Source organism: Macrotis lagotis, chromosome 4 (assembly GCF_037893015.1).
Source record: "Macrotis lagotis isolate mMagLag1 chromosome 4, bilby.v1.9.chrom.fasta, whole genome shotgun sequence".
Lineage (NCBI taxonomy): Eukaryota > Metazoa > Chordata > Mammalia > Peramelemorphia > Peramelidae > Macrotis > Macrotis lagotis.
In genome coordinates, this window is record NC_133661.1 from 37,035,138 (window position 1) to 37,056,980 (window position 21,843).

General features: G+C 35.2%; 1 protein-coding gene across 3 annotated transcripts in view; it reads left to right on the plus strand.

Annotated features, from left to right (window-relative positions):
• Positions 1 to 21,843, plus strand: part of WAPL (WAPL cohesin release factor) — an 80,996-nt gene that overhangs the window by 56,448 nt on the left and 2,705 nt on the right. For all 3 annotated transcript variants that reach the window (XM_074232558.1, XM_074232560.1, XM_074232559.1), the window contains 10 exons: positions 2,520 to 2,747; positions 11,334 to 11,445; positions 11,967 to 12,064; positions 13,072 to 13,148; positions 14,029 to 14,204; positions 14,511 to 14,626; positions 14,945 to 15,103; positions 18,896 to 19,103; positions 19,989 to 20,077; positions 21,708 to 21,803. In XM_074232558.1, coding sequence (XP_074088659.1) covers positions 2,520 to 2,747; positions 11,334 to 11,445; positions 11,967 to 12,064; positions 13,072 to 13,148; positions 14,029 to 14,204; positions 14,511 to 14,626; positions 14,945 to 15,103; positions 18,896 to 19,103; positions 19,989 to 20,077; positions 21,708 to 21,803 — 1,359 coding nt within the window. The remainder of the gene's footprint in view (positions 1 to 2,519; positions 2,748 to 11,333; positions 11,446 to 11,966; positions 12,065 to 13,071; positions 13,149 to 14,028; positions 14,205 to 14,510; positions 14,627 to 14,944; positions 15,104 to 18,895; positions 19,104 to 19,988; positions 20,078 to 21,707; positions 21,804 to 21,843) is intronic.

Consider the following 21,843-nt stretch of genomic DNA (forward strand, 5'->3'; position numbering starts at 1 on the left):
AAAGTCCATAATTGTTCTCCTTGCCTCAAGACTCTCCCATTCAAGTCTGACCATCATCCTGCTCCTCAGTAAATTTTCATTGACTCCTTACTTCTGGAATCAAATATCAAATCTGGGCATTCAAAACCCTTCCTTACAGCTCCAATTTTTTATACTTTTCACACCTCCAATCCCTTCCCCATAGATTCTGTTATCCCATTTACTTTCATTTCCTTCCAGTTCCTCAAACAAGTCAGTTCATCTCCTAACTCTGGGCATTTTCACTATCTCCCATGATGGTTACACTCTCCATGTCCTGGCTTCCCTAGATTGCTTTCTAGCCCCAGCTAAAATTTTGGCTTCTGAAAGTCTCACCTCTTCCCCTTAATTCTGATGCCTTCCCCTCTTGATTTACCCTATAAATAGTATTTCTGTACATAGTTGTTTACATATTGTCTCTTGGAGAGCAGAGACCAGCTTTTACATTTGTCTTCTTGGCATAGTCCCTGGCACGAAATAGCCACATAATAAATTTTTATTGACTGGTTGAATTTGGCAATCAAGAGACGACTGGTAACTTTGGAGAGAACATCTTTTAGTCTAATGATGAGAACAGAAGCCAAACTGCAGAGGGTTAAGAAAGTAGAAGTTAAAGATTGTTTTTAACCATTCAAAGAAGGAAAAACACAGGATGACTATAGGAGGGAATTAATGGATCAAGTAAGGGGTATTATTTCTGTTTGTTTATTTTAAGAATGGGAGAGCAAAGAAACAGCCAACAAACAGGAAAAAAATTGAAGACAAGTGAGGGAGAGAATGATAAAAGGGATGCTGGAGTGGAATGATATTATTACATGTGTATTTGGGGGGGGTTACTTTGAAAAGTATCACCTCTGCATTTAAGAGTAGAATGAAAGAAGTTATTATGTAAGTGAAGAGAGTTGAAGAAGGAGCTCAATAGGAGCAAATAACTTTTTCCTTTTTTATAAAGAAATAAGGCGGGGCAGCTAGGTGGCGCAGTGGACAGAGCACTGGCCCTGGAGTCAGGAGTACCTGGGTTCAAATGTGGCCTCACACACTTAATAATTACCTAGCTGTGTGGCCTTAGGCAAGCCACTTGACCCCATTGCCTTGCAAAAAACTTAAAAAAAAAGCCAAGGTTCTCAGTTGAGTTGGGGGGAGGAAGATCCAAGAAGGTTTTAAGAAGGGATGGAAAGTTTGGAAAGGTCACTAGTGGGTGAGATAGTAAAAGGATTATCTAGTTGACAGATTTGTAGGGCACCTATTCAGCAGTTTCTTGATTTAAAGATTAATTAGGAAAGAATAAAAGAATAGTTTTTCTTGGATTGAGGGTCCATATAGTATGAACTTAAAAATATGCTTTACCAGTCAGGTTGTGTGTCTTTCCCTAATCTCTAATCTCATTTGAGTAGGAGGGGGCAGTGAATAGAGGTGAGTTTTGGCATGAGATGCACAATAACAGGACAACTTAAGAGACTGATGAGTGAGTAGAAGACCAGGAAGAGAGAGTTGAGTTGCTTGATTCTTAAGATCAAGGTTGGGGGGAGGTACGTAGGAATAGTGTCATAAGAAAATAACTCTAGATGAGGACAAGGAATGAGGAGAGACTTGGGTAGGGATGAAAGAGTAGGCAATTATGGTCACATAGAAGACTTAAGAGAATTTTTAATTAGGGAAAACACTTAGGGATTATGGTAAGATTATCCAGTATGTGGATATATTTTCTTTTTGTTTCTGAGGTGGAGTGAAGGAGTAATTCATGAAATTTAAGGAAGCTGAGAAATTGAGACTTTAGTGAGAGTTTGAAGGAACATTTTTGTAGTTATTTAAATTCCCTAGCTACAAGGGTGGGGGAAGAATAACAACGGTAAGCTAGGAGAATAATTTTTGGATAGGTATATTATAGCCAGGGTGTAATATGTATTTGACCTCAAATAAAATAAAACTGTTATTTTCAGATACACGGGGTGGGGGGTTAAAAGTTTCAGGTAAACATGCAGGTTAAGACTTGAGCACTTTTATTTTGAAGTACCATATATCTTATCCATGGTATCAAAGTCTTAGGTTTTTGCAAGGCAAATGGGGTTAAGTGGCTTGCCTAAGGCCACATAGCTAGGTAATTATTAAGTATCTGAGATCAGATTTGAACCCAGGTCCTCCTGACTCCAGGGCTGGTCCTCCATCCACTGTGCCATTAGCTGCCCCCAAAGTCTTTAATAAAAATGTAAATGTTGTTTATGCTTTTCCAAAGGATATTTAGCTGAAAAATTTTTTTCAAATGGTTAAGCAAAAATTAAACATTCTATATTTCTATGAAGAAAAATTTTTAATTTTGCATTCTAAAGAACTTCATAATCATTTCAATAAAAATTATGATTTTTGTGAACTAAAAATAATCAGTTACACATTGATCAGTTCAGTCTTTGAAGAATTCAGAATTTTGATATATCTTCAGAACTTTTGCCTCATTTGCTCAGAATTTGACATACTTAAAATCTTTTTTTCTTTTTTTTTTAAAGAATTTATCCCTCTGTACAGCAGCTCTTATGTATATACTAAGTAGAGACCGCTTGAACATGGATCTTGATAGAGCTAGTCTCGATCTTATGATTCGACTTCTAGAGCTAGAACAAGATACTTCATCATCGAAGCTACTGAATGAGAAGGATATGAACAAAATTAAAGAAAAAATCCGGCGACTCTGTGAAACTGTTCACAACAAACACCTTGACTTGGAAAATATTACGGTGGGTCTTCTTTAAAACTTGATACATTTTGCAAATTGACATCCCTACTAGAGAAATTGTGGTTTCTATTAATAATAACCATTCACCAAATTGAGTTTTTATATTGTTAGAAAAAATGGAAAGAGCACAAGTACTGGGGATCAAGAATATAACACACTTCTTGTTTCTACTGTTAATTGGGTTTGTGTTATTTACTAAGTGGTTTGTCTATTAAATATTAAATATATGGGTTTGACTTCACCCTCAGGTTGTTAGAATGCTTTTAGTCTTGCTCCATTTTCCAGACTTTCTTTACAACTGTATTTGTGAGATAGTAGTGCAACCCTGGGAAGTAAGTACCATTATTATCCCCATTGAGGGAACTGAGGCAGGCATAGGGAAAATAACTCTGCCAGAGTCACAAAGTTAATAGGTTTGTGAGGCTTTGTTTGAGCTCAGGCCTTCTTGACTCTTGACTGTCCATCCAGCTGCCACCTATAGAAACTAAGAAGTTTCCAGGACATTCATAATTCTGTTGACCAGTTTACTGACCACTTGAATTGCATGCATAACTGCCAACTCCTAGGAGTCTTCCTTTCTCACAAGAACCACTAACATTAAATTGTGATAAAGCTGGACTTTGAAAAAAAATAGTCACTTAGATTGTTTCAGAGCATTTTTATAATTGGTATAATGGCTTTAGGAATGGAAAAAAATCTCCATAGTTCTTGGATTCGTTTCAAATTATTTAACTAGGACTAAAGTTCTGTGTAGGTAACAGCCATTTTTTCACTTAGGAAAAGGTCAGTGCTTTGAAGTATTGGTATAAACAGTTGGGATGGGAAATGTATCATTGAAATGAGAAGTTACTGTCACTTGTGGTTGCCAGAAAAGTTTAAATTAGTAGAACTAGAAATGAGAACCCAAGTCATGTATTTGAATATTCTACATACCCTTGTTTAAAGTGTTTATACTCTATATCATTTTATTAAAATTCTTGTGATATATATATTTGGTAGTTATAACTAGTGTGTTTTAGGGTCCCTGTTCCATTTCTTTCTATTGCCCTCCCTTTTTTTCCCCCTTGAAATTTTATTTTTCCTTTATCAAACTTTTTTTTAACTTCTCCCAGCCCCCAATGAAAAAGTAAAAGAACAATTGGGACAATTATGTATGGTCGATACTAATAATGATAAACAAGCTAGCACTTTGAGTGCTGAGGTTTTTTTAATAAAAGGTACTATCTCATTTAATCCTCAAAAAGACCATATGAGGTAGGTGCTATTATTATCCCTATTTTACAGATGAGGATACTGAGGCTGAGAGTGGTTAAGTGACTTGCCTAGGGTAATTCCCTCATTGACCACCTCCAAAAAATAATATGTCTCATTCTGCACCCTGAGTTCATCACCTCTTTGTCAAGAGGTGGGTAGCATGCTTCATCATCACCTCTCTGGAATTTTGGTTGGTCATTGAGTTGATCAAAATACTTGTCTTTTAAAATTGTTTCTTTATAGTGGTGGTGTTGTAGTTTAAATTGTTCTACTTCTGCTTAACTGTGTTCTCATTAGTTCATACAAATCTTTACAGGTTTCTTTAAAATCTCCCCTTCATTTTTTTGTGACAAAATAATAATGATCCATTGCTTTCATATTTTTATTCAGCTAACAATGTTATCATTGTTAGATGTACATTTAATTTCTAGTTCTTTGCCCCTACCAGAAAAATGTTATTATATAAATTTTTGTGCATAAAATCCTTTGCTTCTTTGATCTTTTTTGGGTAGAGATTTAGTAAAACCTATAGTGTGTTGGATATACTTTTTTCTTTGGAAGTGTAGTTTTCCAAATTCATATTTATTTCTTTTTCATATGATACAAAAACCTCTCTGATACTGGGGGGGTTTTTCCTTCTAAATAATCAATATTGATGATCCATAACATCTCTGTAGTTTACACAAGGCCCCACATTCACTATTAATAACACAAAAACCTAGATCTACTGAATACCTAGATATTTATAGGATGACATACAGAGACCTCAGGTGAGAAAGGAAAGCAGGATTATTGAGTTCACTTTTTTTGAAACCTTTTATTCTTTGCTACCATTTCATTTTAAGACTATGTGATAAGCTCATCAATTATACTTTCCCAGTTTTTTTGTTATTTGCAAAATGTGGTAGCAGTCCCAAGTCTCTTGGACCTGCCTTCAACATTCCATTAATATAGAGAGAACTTTAGAATTAAAGTTTGAGGTCGCAAAAGAGACCTCAAAAGACAGTTCAGCTCAGACCAAACATGAACAGGTGTTTTCCCTAGGCCCAGGGCTTTGGAAATTGCCTCAGGGCAGATGGTATGGCTTTAGTGGTCTTCCATCTTACCCAGAAGACTTTTAAGTAAAGACTCTCTTCACAGTCAGCCATGCCGTTGTTTTCTACCTTTTCCCTTCATTCACTCCTCCATGGGTTATCTGATCATTCCAGGCAGTGGGAAAAGGTATTTTTCTGCTGTTGATTCTTTCCTCTCAGGCAGTCTGGATGGGGTTTTGCATGGTTCTAGATTCCTTGGGGGGTGGGGTGTTCCTTTGGTTTTAAATCAAAATTTTTTGCTAACTTTATTGACTTCCTATATTCCTGCCAAATTAATGTTCTTTCTAAAAGGAGTTGTCCAGAGCAACAAAAAAACGAGTCTCTTACCTTATTCTTGGACACCATGACATCTCTAAGATTGCATTACTTTCTCAACTGTGTTATCATACTTCTTTTGGCTTATTTACAGCTTATAACCCATTAAAACCCCCAGATCTTTTTCAAATGTAGTATTGCCTTACCATGCTTTTCCCTTCTTGTGTTTGGGATAGTGACTTATTTGAATACATTACATTTATCCCAGTTGAATTTCATTTAGTGGGCTTGGTCTAGATTTTTTCCATGTGTTTTAGAATCCTGATTTTTGTCATCCTGTGTTTGACTATGTTTCTAAATTGTGAGTCACTGATAAAAAATTTAATTAGTATAGGCTAATTAGATCCTAGGATGATCCATTAGCATATTCCAATTGATTCCAAGAATCAATTATTGCCCTCCTTTTTTGGGGGATCTTTAAATTCTATCCCATCTTTTCCACAATAGCATGAGGAACTTTATAGCGTTCCCTTGATACACATTTAGTAGTTCTTTTCTTTTAAATACTTTTTTGGATTTTACTGCCTCAAGACTCCTAGTTCAACCTGGAACTGAACAAAGTGTCTTTCTTTTGGAATAAGGCGTGTGCTTCATGAACCCTAAGGTCCTGCCTTCAATTCTATCTCAGGTCTGTTTTTTTAGAGTTTTTCAGGATAAAATTATCTAACTACTACTACCTTATCAACTAGTAGAACACATAACCCTTTGGACATTGGGGTTAAAAGAACTAATAAAAGCTATCAGCCTCTGCTTGTTGAGAATTTTTTATCCAGGATTCACATTATAAAGAATACATTAAGGGGCGGCTAGGTGGCGTAGTGGATAAAGCACCGGCCTTGAAGTCAGGAGTACCTGGGTTCAAATCTGGTTATAATGTAAAATGTAAACTGAATTTGAAAAGCATTAACACTTTCAACAGTCACATTATAAATATTTCTTTAATACCTGTCACATTAAAGGCATTTTTAGGATCAACCAGTGTTTGAGGATGAGGATCTCTTTGTTCCCTCTAATGTCTGGCAGTTTTGTATTGGAACAGAGTAATGTTGCTTTCCTTAATGTTCCTTAAGGAATCTCAAGCAAAAGTGTCCCTGTCTCCCGAGAACTTTAGACAAATGTGATAGATGTCAAAGTATTGGTTCTGATTTTTTGAATGTGTTGTGTTAATGACATTAGTTTATATCATGCCCATTTCAGAAAGTAATTCTAAGTATTTTTTTATTTCCAAATAGTCAAGAAGGAACCTGAAACACATCAAACAGACTACAGACTCTGTTGTGGTAAAACAGAGACTTGTCAAAAAAAGTCTCTTAGTAAGACTGTAAAAATGGCAAGGAAAAAACCCCTTCAAACTTTTCTATAAGTATTAATTAGTTGAAATTTGCTTGCTTAAATATTCAGAGTAAGACATGACAAATTTCATCAAAAACCTCGTTGAAAAATAATTTTGAAATTCTGGTTACTGTTGTTAATTATGCTTAAATGCTGAAAATTTCTGGGTGACTGAAATTTCTAAGTCCTAACCAATATTTTACTTTTGAACATCATTTAAAAACCTGAACAATACATTAAAATAATTGAACAATTCTTTGAAATAATAGAATCATAAACCCTTAGAGCTTGAAGGAACTTTGAAGGTCTATATGACCTTTTTATAGATGATGAAACTAGGACTTTGTCATTGTCCAGAATAAAAATGCCCAATCACACCAATTATGTGGCATAATATTGATTGGAGAAACATGAGTTTCTTTAGATTATTCATGCAGAAATATTTTCTCATTTTCCATTCCTCTACTCTTTGCCTTCTTCCTCCCTTCTGACAAATATAGATAAGACAGACACAGGCAGGTGAAGGAAGGAACTTTGTGTCATTCTCTAGTGAGTTTAGATTTGCCCAGAATGCTATTATCTTTCACTCATGTAGCAATTTCAGATATATATCGTAATCATATCTGTCCTCAATTTCTATGGGCCAAACATCAGAAATAACTAATAGGTTCACAGTATAAAGATATCTATAAATATTTTCCCCTAGGAACTAAACATCCTGTAGAGTGAACTTTTTACAAATTAACAAAATAAATTCTTTTTACACTTATTAAACTCGATTGATTTGTTCATTATTAAACGAAGTTTTAGTACCAGTGTCTTGGGCTAAATAGCTTCATAACCTTTGGAAAACCTTCCAAGTTTTCTGTACCACTCTTTGTAAAATGACATTGTTTATCTGTAATAGTTTTAAATGTTTTATTGACTTGTTAAACTATAAAAGTCAGAAGAGAAGTAATACCTATTTCTCATTGTTGAAGCTACTTTAATCATCAGATATTAACAGACTGTCATGCTCCCTCTGGTGGTTGCTTGAAAACTTAAATTTTGTCCATTTGGTTTAGTGATCACATGGACAATGAAACCTTTAACCATAAATTTTCCTATTTTTCTCTGACAACCCCAGTCTATAGATTTTAAGTAGATTAAATTTAAATTCATTTTTAAAAATTTGAGTCCAATTTCTCTCCCATCCCCCCCACATTGAGAAGGCAAGCAATTTGATATCAGTTATAAATGTTGGGGCATATAAAGCATTTCTATATTAGTCTTTTTGTAAAAGAAAACAGATTAAAAACCCAGAAAGGTATTTAAAAAAAAGTCTGTTTGCATTCTGACTCCCATCAGTTCTTTCTCTGGAGATAGAGAAAACAGTCTTCATCGTCAGTCCTTCAGATCATTATGTTGCTGACAATAGCCAAATCATTTGTAGTTAATTTTGTGTTCAGTATTGCTTTTACTATACATAGTGTTCTCCTAGTTCAGGTCACTTTACGTTGCATCAGTTTGTGTAAGTCTTATCAGGTTTTTCTGAAAGTATCCGCTGTCATTTTTTTTTTTAATAGCACAATGCATTCCCTCACAATTGGATATCACACACAATTCATTCATTAACCCAGTAGATGGGCATCCCCACAATTTCTAGTTCTTTGTCACCATAAAGAGAGCTTTTGTAAATCTTTTTTATACATAGGTCCTTTTCTTTTTAAAAATCTTTTTTGGGCTACAGTGATACTGTTAAGTCAAAGAGTATGCATAATTTGATTGCCTTTGTGCACAGTTCCAAATCAATCTCCAAAATGATTAGATCATTCCACAACTCCACCATGAGTACTGCATTAATATCCCAATTTTCCCACATCTCCCTCACCCTTCGTCATTTTTCTTTTCTGTCATATTAGCCAATCAGATAGGTGTAAGGTGGTGCCTCAAAGTTGCTTAATTTGCATTTGTTTAATCAAAAGTGATTTAGAGCATTTTTTATATGACCATAGAATTGATTTCATCTTCTATTATTATCTTTTGACTATTTGTTAAGTGGGTAATAACTTGTATATTATTAATTTGATTCTATTCTCTATATCTTTGAGAAATGAAGCTTTTATTGGAGAAATTTGCCGTGTCTTCCACTAATTCTGTTTTCTTTCTAATCATTTAATGGAATCGGAGTTATCCCTTTTACGTCTAGTAATGTTCTCTTTATCATTTCATCAGAAATTCTTAACTTAACTCTAGATGTGACAGGTAAACTATTTCATGCTTCCTTAATTTGCTTCTAGTTTCATTCTTACAACTAAATTATGTAATTCAGCCTGCTCTTTGTTTCCATTTTTATGGGACTGAGTTTATACCAATCTCATTTCACAGTTATGATTACTAACTGTATTTTCCTCTCTCCATCCTTTTTTCTTCCTTGTTAACTCTTCTTCCTCTCTTTCTAAGCCTCAGAAGTGTTTTGTTTCAAACTCTTTCATGATTCTTTAATGTAAGATAATCTACCACATTCTACTTTTCCCTTCTCCATTTTACCAGTACTTCCTTTTATTTGGGGAGGTGGGGTGTATAGCTTCCCTACATAGTCAGGGAAACCTGTACTCTGTACATTCCTAATGGTTTTGATAATGAGAAAGTTCTTAGAATTACAACTATCACCATGTAGGAAAGTTTAACAGTTTACTGTTAGTAAATCCCTTATGCTTTTTCTTGCCTATTTCACCTTTTTTTGCTTCTTTTAAGTCTTATATTTGAAAGTCTCATTTTCTGTTCAACTCTGGTCTTTGTAATGCTTGAAAGTCCTCTAACTTTAAAGTCCAATTTTTTCCCTCTGAAAACTTAGACTCACTTTTTTGGTAAGTTTTTCTTGGTTGTATTTCTGATCCTTTGCCCTCTAGAATATCTCATTCCAAGCCTCAAATCCTTTAATATAGAATCTGCTAAATTTTGTGTTAACCTGACTATAAAAAAATGGGTGCTGCTCTTGGGGTGGAGGTGATACTTTTCCAACCTTCAGGTTTTTCGTGCTATTTCCTAGATAAGTGTTGCCAGTCTGTGAATTTTTCATTTCATTACTTAATTACATCATTCATTTTCCCCCCTCAATCTTCCCTTTACCTCTCTGATTTAAAAAAAAAAAGTTTTGAGCTCTTCTAGGAATTACTTTTGGATTTTTGAGACAAGTTTCACTTTTTGAAGCTTTGCATGTTTAAAATCATTTTAACATTGTCTTCTTCTGAGTTTTTGTTTTGCTCTTTCCAGCCACCGTAGTAACTTTCTATGGTGAAGTTCTTTTTTGTTATTTGCTCATTTTTTTTCCTGCCGATTTCTTGACTTTTAACTTCATGTTAAAGTTAGGCGCTGTCCTTGGGTGGAGGTGATACCTTGCCAGCCTTCAGGTTTTTCATACTGTTTCAGAGCTAGTGTTGCCATTCTAAGTTTTTTCATTTCTTCTTAAGGGGTATGTGATTTATGAAAAGGTGAGTTTACTACTCTCCAGATCTGCTCAGGTCTGTGAGTGACCATAGATAGACATTTTACTTCCTGGAACTGTGTCTGGGGTCCTCACTCCTCTTTGTGCTCTTCCTGGATTGAGATCCAGAATCTCACGTGTAAGAATCCTTTCACTATGTCTTTGTGTATTCTCAGCACTTAGCACAATGCATAGTACAAGATAGGCATGATAAATTGATAAATGCTTGTTGATTGACTGAATAGAAGCCAGGATTGCTGGCTTCTTAGCTAGGACTGCTATGTGATCTCCAGCAATTCTTATTTTATTGGCCTATTCCCAGGACCAACAAAATTTCCCCTGTAATCTTCTGACCTACCTCCCTTCTGTGGGACTGACAAGCACCATTTGCTTGATTTCCTTCCACTGTCATTCTTTCCTGCTAATTTCTTAAGTTGTCTTGGACTGGAAAATTGCTTTCCCCCCATCCATTTGTTGGTTTTTCTCCTTCTGAATTTGTTTTGAGGCATTGCTTTAACATTATTTTGAGGGGAATTTGGGTAAGCTCAGTCCCCTGCCTTTATCACCATTTTTACTTTGCATATGAGTGGATAAAATTTTGGTATTCAGTAGAGATTCCATCTTCTTCTATAGTAGATGACTATATATCTATATATTATATATCTATTTTGGGGGGGGGTTGGTTTTGGGGGGGTTGCAAGGCAAATGGGGTTAAGTGACTTGCCCAAGGCCACACAGCTAGGTAATTATTAAGTGTCTGAGGCTGGATTTGAACTCAGGTTATTCCTGACTCCAGGGCCGGTGCTCTATCCACTGCGCCACCTAGCCGCCCCCAAATGACTATATTTTTAAAAGGAGTAACTTGTAAATAATGAATACAGATGCTTAGCATACTAAATGTTCCCACAGAATGGGTTGTATTTTTCTTTCATTAAGCCTTTTCTTCCTATATCATTCATTCTGTTTAACATTAGTAATATTTTATTGTGTCATTTCATGCAAATGTTATCTTGAATTATTTTAGTCTGTGTCACTAGCAGTTTTATATATATTTGTATGTATATGTATATACATATATGAGAGTTGTTACTAAAATACTGTATTAATAGTAAATTCTGATTTTCAGACAGGGCATTTAGCAATGGAGACATTATTGTCACTTACTTCAAAGCGAGCAGGAGACTGGTTTAAAGAAGAATTGCGCCTTTTGGGTGGTCTTGATCATATTGTAGATAAAGGTATGCTAGACATAAATTTCCTGTAACACTTAAAATTTTTATTAGGATCTATAAATGAATGTGTTTTCACCTTACCTCTCTGTAAAGAGTAACTACTACATCGTTTTATCTGTAGTTCGGTGGTTTTTAATCTCAAAATTAGAAGAAAATACAAATTTTCATCTTGTTGAAATAGAAAAATATATGAGTATAATCTATCATGTTTCATATTTTAAATGGAGCTACTATCCGACCTTGCAACCAAAAATACTATGCTTGAGTGACGTTTCCTGCTTATGTTTTGATTTTGTAAACAATCTATGTTGTGATTATATGACCTGGAATTGGAAGTCTTTGGGAGTCACCTCTCAGGACTCCCACAAGACAGCTTAAGTATATATCATGAAATTTGTTTAAAACAAGTTTATCTCTTAGACCCCTGTTTGGTCTAACAAAGTAAAGTAAATAATAAGCTGACCCCACAAATACACCTTTAGAAGTCTGTATTTTCATCACAAAATGGTTCTCCTGTTTTTTCATAGTAAAAGAATGTGTGGATCATTTAAGTAGTGATGAAGATGAAGAGAAACTGGTAGCTTCGTTATGGGGAGCAGAAAGATGTTTACGGGTTTTAGAAAGTGTAAGTATAAGTGGATAATTTTGAATAAAATCTTGGGGACAATATCATTTAGTAAACATATACCGGTAATCTTTTCATATGTAAATTCATTTTTAAAGTTTCTTTTTATCACAGTGCTTTTACTTTATTTCCAAAAATTTGTCAAGCAACTTATGTTTTAACTGGATTATTTTATATTTTGACCCACAATTGTTAATTCTGTATTGTTTTATTTTTAAGAAAAAATCAGGTCTGATGATTAATATGCAACATTGTTAGAGTAGAAAGAGCCCTAGATTTAGGATCAAAGGACCTGAATTTAAAATACCACTACAATTCTTGGTCATCTCCAGTGAATTACTTCTTTTTAGGCCTCAGTTCCTTCCTGTAAACTAGGGAGTTTAGTCTCCTCAAACTAAAATATGATAGCAGCTAATGGGAAGAGCACTGGAATGGGATCAGAATGCAAGCTCCATCTCAAGGTTGTTGCTTACCACCTTTTGGTCTTGAGCAAGTTACTTGCTTACCCTGGACCTTAGTTTTTCCTCAGTTCTAAAATTAAGAGATTAACTCAGATGATTTTTAGAGGTTCTTGTGGGCATAGGTGTTCAGTGGTATCATTTTCTGCCTGCTTTACTTGAAATCACAGGGTGATTGTTTTGAAATAACTTGTTTGAATTGAAGAATTACTGATATTAAAATGAGTTTCTTATGTATGGGCCTGATGTAATCCAATTCAAAGAATGTCTGTTGGATAGCACTTTGAATTATTCCAAAAGTAGTCTTATTCTCCTAATTGTTTTACTTGATTAGTTTCACTCAAACTTAGTAAATGAACTTTATGATAATTAAGCTAAAGTTTGTATATCTGTAGTTTTAACAAATAACATTAACTCAGTTTAACATCCATTGTAGATTGACTTTGTTGTCAGGGAAGGGAGGTGTCAACAGATTCTTCCATCTACCCAGACAAATACACAGCAAATTCTATCTGTAATACTTTAAGTGATATATTTTTCCCTTTTCAGGTAACAGTACATAACCCAGAGAATCAAAGCTACTTGATAGCATACAAAGATTCACAGCTTATTGTTTCATCCGCAAAGTAAGTCTTAAACAGAAGATAGAACTTGTTAAATGAGAAATTTTAGGATAATGCTATTGGTTTATTATTTCAGTAATTCTCTTGTAATCAGATTCAGTCAATGCACTGAAGGAGTAAAACCTCTGCTGCCTCTTCTCAAGTCACTGGAATTCAGACGAAATGCTTTACATGTAACCAAGAGCCTAGTTTCCATTGTGCTTTGTAAGGCAGTGTGGACTGACATCCCATCCTAGCATCATGGCTTAGGAAACAATCTACCAAGTCTAGGTTCAAGTGTCTTTCTCACAATATAGTGAAAGAGATTAACATGAACAGTTCCTCCATTTTTCTTCCATTCTGATTCTATGCCTTATAGAATATGCCTTCTAGTGAAATGTATACAGTACTAGAGATATCCTTGATGACATTATTGCTACCTGCAGGGTGCTCACAGCTGAATGAAATAACAAAAAGGGACTCAACTGTATTCTGTCTTGGAAAGGAAAGTTCTCCTTTGAATATTTTCATTCCTTTGGGAGGTAGAGGGAAGGGAGGAGGAGGTGGTCATATGGGATCCTTTGTATTGAGCCTTGAATCTGTAAGGTAGCCTAAGAGAACTTGTGGGAGATAAAGAAAGGAGATCCAGCTGAAGTAATTTTTGAAAATGGAATTAGATATGCATGAGCTGTGTAAAGAAGAATCTGGTAAAGTGACTATTTTTGCTATCCTTCAAGAGATCTGAGAAGTTATCTAAATTTAAGGTAAACCACAAAGTTGCACATAGGGAGAAATGTGTGTGTGTGTGTGTGTGTGTGTGTGTGTGTGTGTATGACCGTATAAGGAATTTTAGAACATTAAAGTGAAATGATTTGTTTGATAGATAATGTTTTTTTCTTTCCAGAGCTTTGCAGCATTGTGAAGAATTGATACAACGATACAACCGTGCAGAAAATAGCATATGTTTACCTGACAGTAAGCCTCTCCCCCTCCAGAATGTAACTAACCATGTGGGTAAAGCAGTACAAGACTGCATGAGGGCCATCATTGGTGTGTTACTCAATTTAACTAATGATAATGGTAAGTAGACTTCTATTTACTAATTACAGTGTACTACACTACATTTTGCAGAAAAGACAACTAGTTTTGAAAACTGTTTAGCTTCACTTACTCAGAGATGGTCTACCCCAGAATAATCAATCTATAATAACTATCTTATGACTTAGTCATTCTAGAAAATAAAGGAATTTTTAGAACCAGTCCAGAAGGTGAAGCAGGAATTGATATCAGCTGTTTCTATTTCATATTCAGTGTTCTGAGTTTGAAAGAAAATACATTTCCTTTATATAGGATGACTAAAAACCTATACTTGCAAAATTCTTTCAGAATGGGGCAGTACCAAAACAGGTGAACAGGATGGTTTGATTGGCACAGCAATGAATTGTGTGCTTCAGGTTCCAAAGTTCCTACCTCAAGAACAAAGATTTGACATCCGAGTGCTGGTAAGATTAAATTGCATTTTTAAAAACATGGTGAAAACAAGCGTTTCCAAATAATGGGAGAAAAACTTCCCCTTTGAAGTGAAATCAGTGAAAGGCAACACTGTTGTTTTTTATATTGGAATTTGAAAATACTTTTTTTTAGGTCTCCTAAAAACTAAAAAATCATGAAATACGGATATAATTAATTTTGGTATTTGATAAAGATAAAATATTCAGGATAGCAAGGTATAAAAATAATTGTGCTGCAGTTGACCAAAAATTAAAGAATACATACTTTTATTTCTCTTTGTTAAAAAGAAAATTTTTTTATTCTTATAGGGCTTGGGTCTACTAATAAATCTAGTAGAATATAGTGCTCGGAATCGGCACTGTCTGGTCAATATGGAAACATCAGCCTCTTTTGACTCCTGTGCTGGAGAAGGTGACGATAGTTTAAGGATGGACGGACAGATTCATGCAGTTCAGGCTTTAGTGCAAGTAAGTGACAACTTCAGGCTACCAAAAGAGCATTTTATAGAATTTTCTACACTAGACTTTAATTCTTTAGGTTTTTTGTTTTTTTGCAAGGCAAATGGGGTTAAAGTGGCTTGCCCAAGGCCGCCACACAGGTAGGTAATTAGTAAGTGTCTGAGGTCAGATTTAAACTCAGGTACTCCTGACTCCAGGGCCAGTACTCTACCCACTGACCCACCTAGCCGCCCCTAGACTTTAATTCTTTATTACACATTTAAGTACTTGGTGGAGTTGAAGAATATGTGTATTTATTTATTTTGCTTTTAAAATGCCTTTTGGGGGGGGCAATTCACCTGTTCTTAAAAATGGAATATAAAATGTGATGACTGTGATTTAGATCCCAACTCTAATTACACCATAGAGTTGTGACCTTGGGAAAGACACTTCCCCTCTGGTTCTCAGTAATCCTCATCTGTAAAATGAGTGGGCTAAATTCACTGTTTGTGTGTGTCTGTGTATGTGTGCGCGCATATATGTGCAAAGGCAGTACTGAATTTGGAATGCTTTAATCACAGCTATAAACCCATAATCTAATAATAGTAGATTGGTATAATTTTCTTTATTTAAAAAGCAGTATTTTTATATACTTTTTATTTCTCAAGTAGAAATCGGTAATGACTGAATTATTTCCCTAGCAATTATTAAAATATCTTCTATATGCCTAAAATACAGTGCTCTCACAAAACCTATTACTTAGCCCCTAAAGAATTTGGCTACTTAAGTTATGTTGTTTTTTAACCTGAGAGAAGTAGCAGACCTTGCCCTTCAACTTACCTGCAACCTCAAAATAGCCTATAACATTCTCCTTAGATCTCTTAGGATTTCACTTAGAAATACTGTAGGATACAATAGCAACTTTAATGAGAAAGCTTTTATCAGTTTTCCTGGTGTTTCTATCAGGTCAGCCTTCTTCCTATCTTTCCTTTTACTCTAGTTCCTTCTTTTCTAGATCTTATCCTTTAAAGTCATCCTCTCCCCCTCCCCCCAACTCCCTTTTTTCCTCAGGCTAAGTTCTACAGTGTTTTCTGGGAGTTTTTTCATTCATTTAACCTATATCCCTCTTAGAGCAATAAGCAAAATTCAAAATCTACCCAAGGCCTTATAGGCATAAATTTGATCTTTCCTGGCAAGGTTGCTATCGTAGTGCATAGTAACTGGTCAAAAGGTCATTTTGGTCATTCCTTTACAAAGGGTGATTGAAAGTTAACTAGTTTTTTTGGTTACTCTTGCTGTTTTCTTCCCTGAAAGGCTTAAAACATTTTGTTCTGAATTCAAATAAGAAATATAGTGCAATGAGATTTCAGCTTTAAAATTGTTACATGATAGAACTTAGTCATATCTGGACTTCCTAAGAAATTGACGTTCATTTTGAATATCATGGAAGTCTTCAGCCACTTTTTATGTTATTTACACAGCAGGACTTAATACCCACAAGGCATTTCTTCTCAGATGATCCCCTGAATGAGGCTCAAGTTGCAGCATGGTATGGAAAGAGCACTGGACTAGGAGTCAGAAGACCTGGGTTCAAGTGCCAGCTCTGCCACTTATAGCTGTGTGACCTTGGGCAAGTCATTTAACCACTGAGCCTAGGGTTTTTTGTTTTTTTTTTCATCTGTCAATGGTCCTAATAATTCCTGCCCTTACCTACCTCACAGAATTGTGAGGAAAAGCATTCAGCAGTTTAGGAAGCTATAAGAAAGATATTTCTTTGTTTTGTTGTTACTCAAAATTTTAAATATTCTAATGACTGAGATCAGACTAGTTTGTTCTCCAACTCTGGTATTCATTTTTGTCATAAACACAAAGGGACCTAAATGAAGCAGTTAGTTGCCCTTCTTTTACAGTATTCTCAAGATGGAGATATCTCCCTGTCATCCCCTACCAGTTTTGCTCTAGCTGTGAATTAATCTAAATCTATTTGTTTTCAGGCTTACCATTCAACCTTCTTGTTCTCTAAAAAGCTTGGTGATCTATACTACTTAACTTCCTTTTGTGTCCTAAAATAAGGTGTTTCGTTGTCAAAAATTATTTTTTTCGCTTCTATTTTTTGCAGGATTGGGTTTAAATGTCCCTTTTTCCCTCTACAAACCCTTCCTGGATTTATAAACTGGGTATTTCCAATTTGAGGAGTTCTGATTTCCTTTGTCTCTTTTCACTTAGAAACTATTGTCATCCTTTGGTTAGTTTAGTTGCTTTTAATGTTTCTAGTAATATTATTTCTTTCTTAAGAGTTGATTAGGGGCAGGTAGGTGGCGAAGTGGATAGAGCACTGGTCTTGGAGTCACGATTACCTAAGTTCAAATCTGGCCTCAGACACTTAATAATTACCTAGCCATGTGGCCTTGGGCAAGCCACTTAACCCCATTGCCTTGCAAAAACTTTAAAAAAAAAAAAGAGTTGATGACCAGAACTACATGTAGTATTTCAGCATTTTATACAAGGGTAGAGTACTGCTTTTTTTCCCCCCTTCTTGTTTCTAGTACTCTTGTTTTATAATTACCTTTATTTTCCCCTTTCAATTGTTTTAGCATCAAATGCATTGGAGCTACTATAGAAAAATCAACAGCAATTTCTGTCCTTTCCCTAAATGAAAGCTGATAGCTCAGGAACCAATATCCATAAACATTTTGGGCTTCTTTCCTCATTTTCTCCCTCCTTCCCCTCCCTGTGCATTAGTTTATACTTGCTAAAATGGAAATTTGTAATTCTGCATGCTTACACATTCTTCTAAGATCTTCCTATAATTTCATCTCCTTTGGTTTGATATCTAAACCCAGATGAATTTTAATATCTTTTTCATTGTGTACTTTCTTTTCCAAGCCATTGATAAAAATATAAATAAGATTGATCCCCAGGGTAACCTAATGCTTCTCTATTATAACCCCTATTTATCCCTACCCCGTTTTTCCTGTCTCTGAGTCAATATTCTGTCATTGAAAAACAAAAACCATTGTTTTAGTCCCACCAGCAATCTCTGTTTTTGTATTAACTAACTTTTGGTATGGGGAACAGCACCTAAATAAATCACATCTACTATTTTCCTTTGTCTACATATTTATTCTCTCAAAAAATCCTTGTAGCTTTTCAAGAATGATTTCCCCACTAAAGAAGCCATGTTGCCTTTCTGTTCTTGAAGAGTTTGATAATGCTTCTCTTTTCCTCTCCCATTTATTTCATCAGGTCTAGGCTTACTTTTCTAATGCCTATCATGCCTTTTCTTAAAATTCTAATTGATCTTAACCTGTTAAAAGAAAGTTAATCTGACTTTTCAGATTTGCAACAACAACAAAAATCCATTGGTTTTTTAAAAATAACATGTAAAAAAAAGTAACTTAGAGAAGAGATGAATGTTGTTCCAATATGTTAGACCCTAATACAAAGTATGGATGCTTTATACTATTTATGGGACAAGAGATTTGTTTTGGTTTTACCCTCATGTTATGTAGCAGGAAGGCAAAGGGGACAGTATTGATATCATCCTACTTTTTCACCATTTAGTATCTTCATGGAATAACTTAATTTTTAAAAACAGGAAATCCCAGGGGTGGCTAGGTGGCGCAATGGATAAAGCACCGGCACCTGGGTTCAAATCCAGTCTCAGACACTTAATAATTACCTAGCTGTGTGACCTTGGGCAAGCCACTTAACCCCATTTGCCTTGCAAAAAAAACCCCAGGAAATCCCTTAAATGCATGTATATATTCATGCTAATGTGTTTGAATCTGTTTTTGACTGTTTCTAAACTATTTTAATTAGTTATTCCTTGAACGTGAGCGAGCAGCTCAGTTGGCAGAAAGCCAGACAGATGAACTGATCAAGGAAGCTCCCACTGCTCAGCATGATAAAAGTGGAGAATGGCAAGAAACAAGTGGAGAGATACAGTGGGTTTCTGCTGAAAAGACAGATGGTGCTGAAGAAAAAGTTAAGAAAGAAGAGGATGATGAAGAACTTGACCTCAATAAAGGTCTGTTTGATTCTTTTGAGAGGGGTGAATGAAAAGCACGCATCTACATGCCTCTTGAGGTTCAGTTGATTTTTCTAGGTATCTACATGTAAATTTCGATCTTTCCCTATTGCTATTTGCTTTTGTTTTGAAACTTGTCAATTCAACTCAATAATATTCCCATATATTTACATAGAATTTAACAGTTTATACTCCACTTTCAGGTCTCATATCATATTTGATATTTGCAACCACTTTGTGGCACAGGACATGGCAGATGATAGCTCCACTTTTTTCAAAACTACAGAAATTTAAGGTTAAGATTAAGGTGATTTGCCTCTAGGTCACATGTCAAATTCTTATCCAACATGTTCGAAATTTCCATCCTCTTGTTATAACTGAATTCTATAATCAAATTTTGGAGTTCATTCTTAATTACAATTTGGTATCATAGCCTTAGAGTTTGAAATTTTTATTTAATCTTTTTTTAAAAAGGCATTTATGTACTTAGGAGAATGAGGTCTGAACTGTAATCCCCAAGGGAGCCACCAGCTTTGGTTAGGGCTAGATGCCCTTTCAGAAATACTTTGTCCAGTTGGCTCCTTGTTACTGCTGTATCTGTTAATAATTCATATTGGCTTCCAGAGTACAGTTAAAGTTAAGTTCTAATATATCTTTTTTTTGGTCTATAGATGCAAGTATTTCCTTGGGCCTCAGTTTTTTTCCTTCTGTAAAATGAAGGAGTTTGATTAGTAGATAATCTCTAAAGTTTCCTTTAAAGTTTTTTGTTGTACATTGTGATGAAAAAAGGATACTTTAGGTATTATAAGAATAACAATAAAAGAAGTTTTAATAAACACAAGATACTATTGTTTTCTCAAATTACCTTTAAATATTTATTTTCAGCCCTTCAACATGCTGGCAAGCATATGGAAGATTGCATTGTGGCCTCATATACAGCACTGCTTCTTGGCTGTCTGTGCCAGGAGAGTCCAGTAAGTTTGTTCAATTTAACTTTAAAAAAAATTGGTAAACTTATTTTTGGACTAGCAGTTTCGGTTTGTTTTTTCTTTGTTATTTCATTGTGGCAACGAAAAGTCAAGAGATAGTGAAAAAATCCTGTTAGATTATTCCTGATTACCTCATAAAAGTAGATTGTTAATAACTAATCAACAAAGTGAGTCATGCATACAGAGTAGGGGACATAATGGAAGATAAAAAGAATTAGAAGACAATTTAAAATCATGTAGTATATGAAGTGACTCAAGAAAACTATAGCTAGCTTATATCAGAAGTGAAGTTTAACCAAGCTCTTGTGTCCATTGACAACTGAAAATCAGTTGGCATCAATCCAACTTTTCCTGTCTGGTGTTGAATAGTGTCCAGATAGGGCAGCACCTGGGATGGGTGCAAAGATGAGGAGATGGATCTTGGAAATTATCTTTTTTTAAGGCAATGTGGTTAAGTGACTTACCCAAGGTCACACAGCTAGTTATATATTGTGTCTGAGGTCATATTTGAACTCAGGTCCTCCAGACACCAGGGCCCATGCTCTATCCACCGGCTACCTAGTTGCCTTTGTCCAATATTATCTAATGATTTTATATGGGAATATCGTGCTGTGTGTGTCTGTGTGTGTGTCTGTGTGTGTGTCTGTCCATGTTCATGTCCTAGTGACTAGATAACCTGGTATTTTCTGATTTATAGGACTTCTCTCCAGTGAATTAAGAGGTCATTGATTTGATGCTGGCAAAAGGAAGCAAATGATCCAGAGAAATGTTTTTATAAAGTGCCTACTATGTGCCGGTCCAGCAGCTATAACACAGTAGATAGAGCACTGGGTCTGGAGTCTAGAAGACCTGAGTTCAAATCCACCTTCAGGCACTTAAACATCTTTTGCCTGCCTCTCTGGGAAACAAATGGTCAATCCCTCCAGAGTCTTTGTCAAGAAAACCCTAAATTGGGTCACAAAGAGTCCTGTGCCAGCACTGAACATAATGCTAGGGATACAAAATCAGATTAACTAGGACCTTTCCTGTCATCTTAAGATCCTATCTTAATTGTAGAAAAGAGAACTAATTAAAGTTTCAGGGGCAGATCAGAAAAGGGACTCTTCCTGTGACCTTAAACCTTCATCCCTTTAGTCTGACATTGTCAGGGTTGGAGAAACAAATTAAGAAAGAGTTTAAGTTTAGATGCTTCCTAATCCCTAGTACTGGCTCAGAATCCCAGTTTGGGTTGCTTCTGACAAGATTTGTTCATCTAATTATTGTTCCCTCCTCCAGGGGTCTGGATTCTAATGAGCCACAGACCTGGGTCCCAGCTATTTTTCTTTTTTCTTTTCTTTTTTTTCCCCCCCCTATTTTCTTCTCATTCTTTTTTTCACAACAACACTAATAATGAAAGTGTTTAACATAATTGTGCATATATAACCTATATCAAATTACTGTCTTGAAGAGGAAGAAAAATGTGAAACTCAAAAATCTTAGAAAAAATCAATGTTAAAAACTATCTTTACATGTAATTGGAAAAAACAAAATACTAAAAAACCATACATAAACTATGCTTTTTGTTTGTATGTGCAGATATTTGTAAAATATTTGTCAAATTGAAATATTTCCACAGATCAATGTGAATACTGTGAGGGGGTACTTACCTGAAGGGGACTTTTCAATAATGACTGAAATGCTCAAAAAATTTCTCAGTTTCATGAATCTTACCGTAAGTAGCTACGAATGTCTATAAGTATGTTTTTCACTCT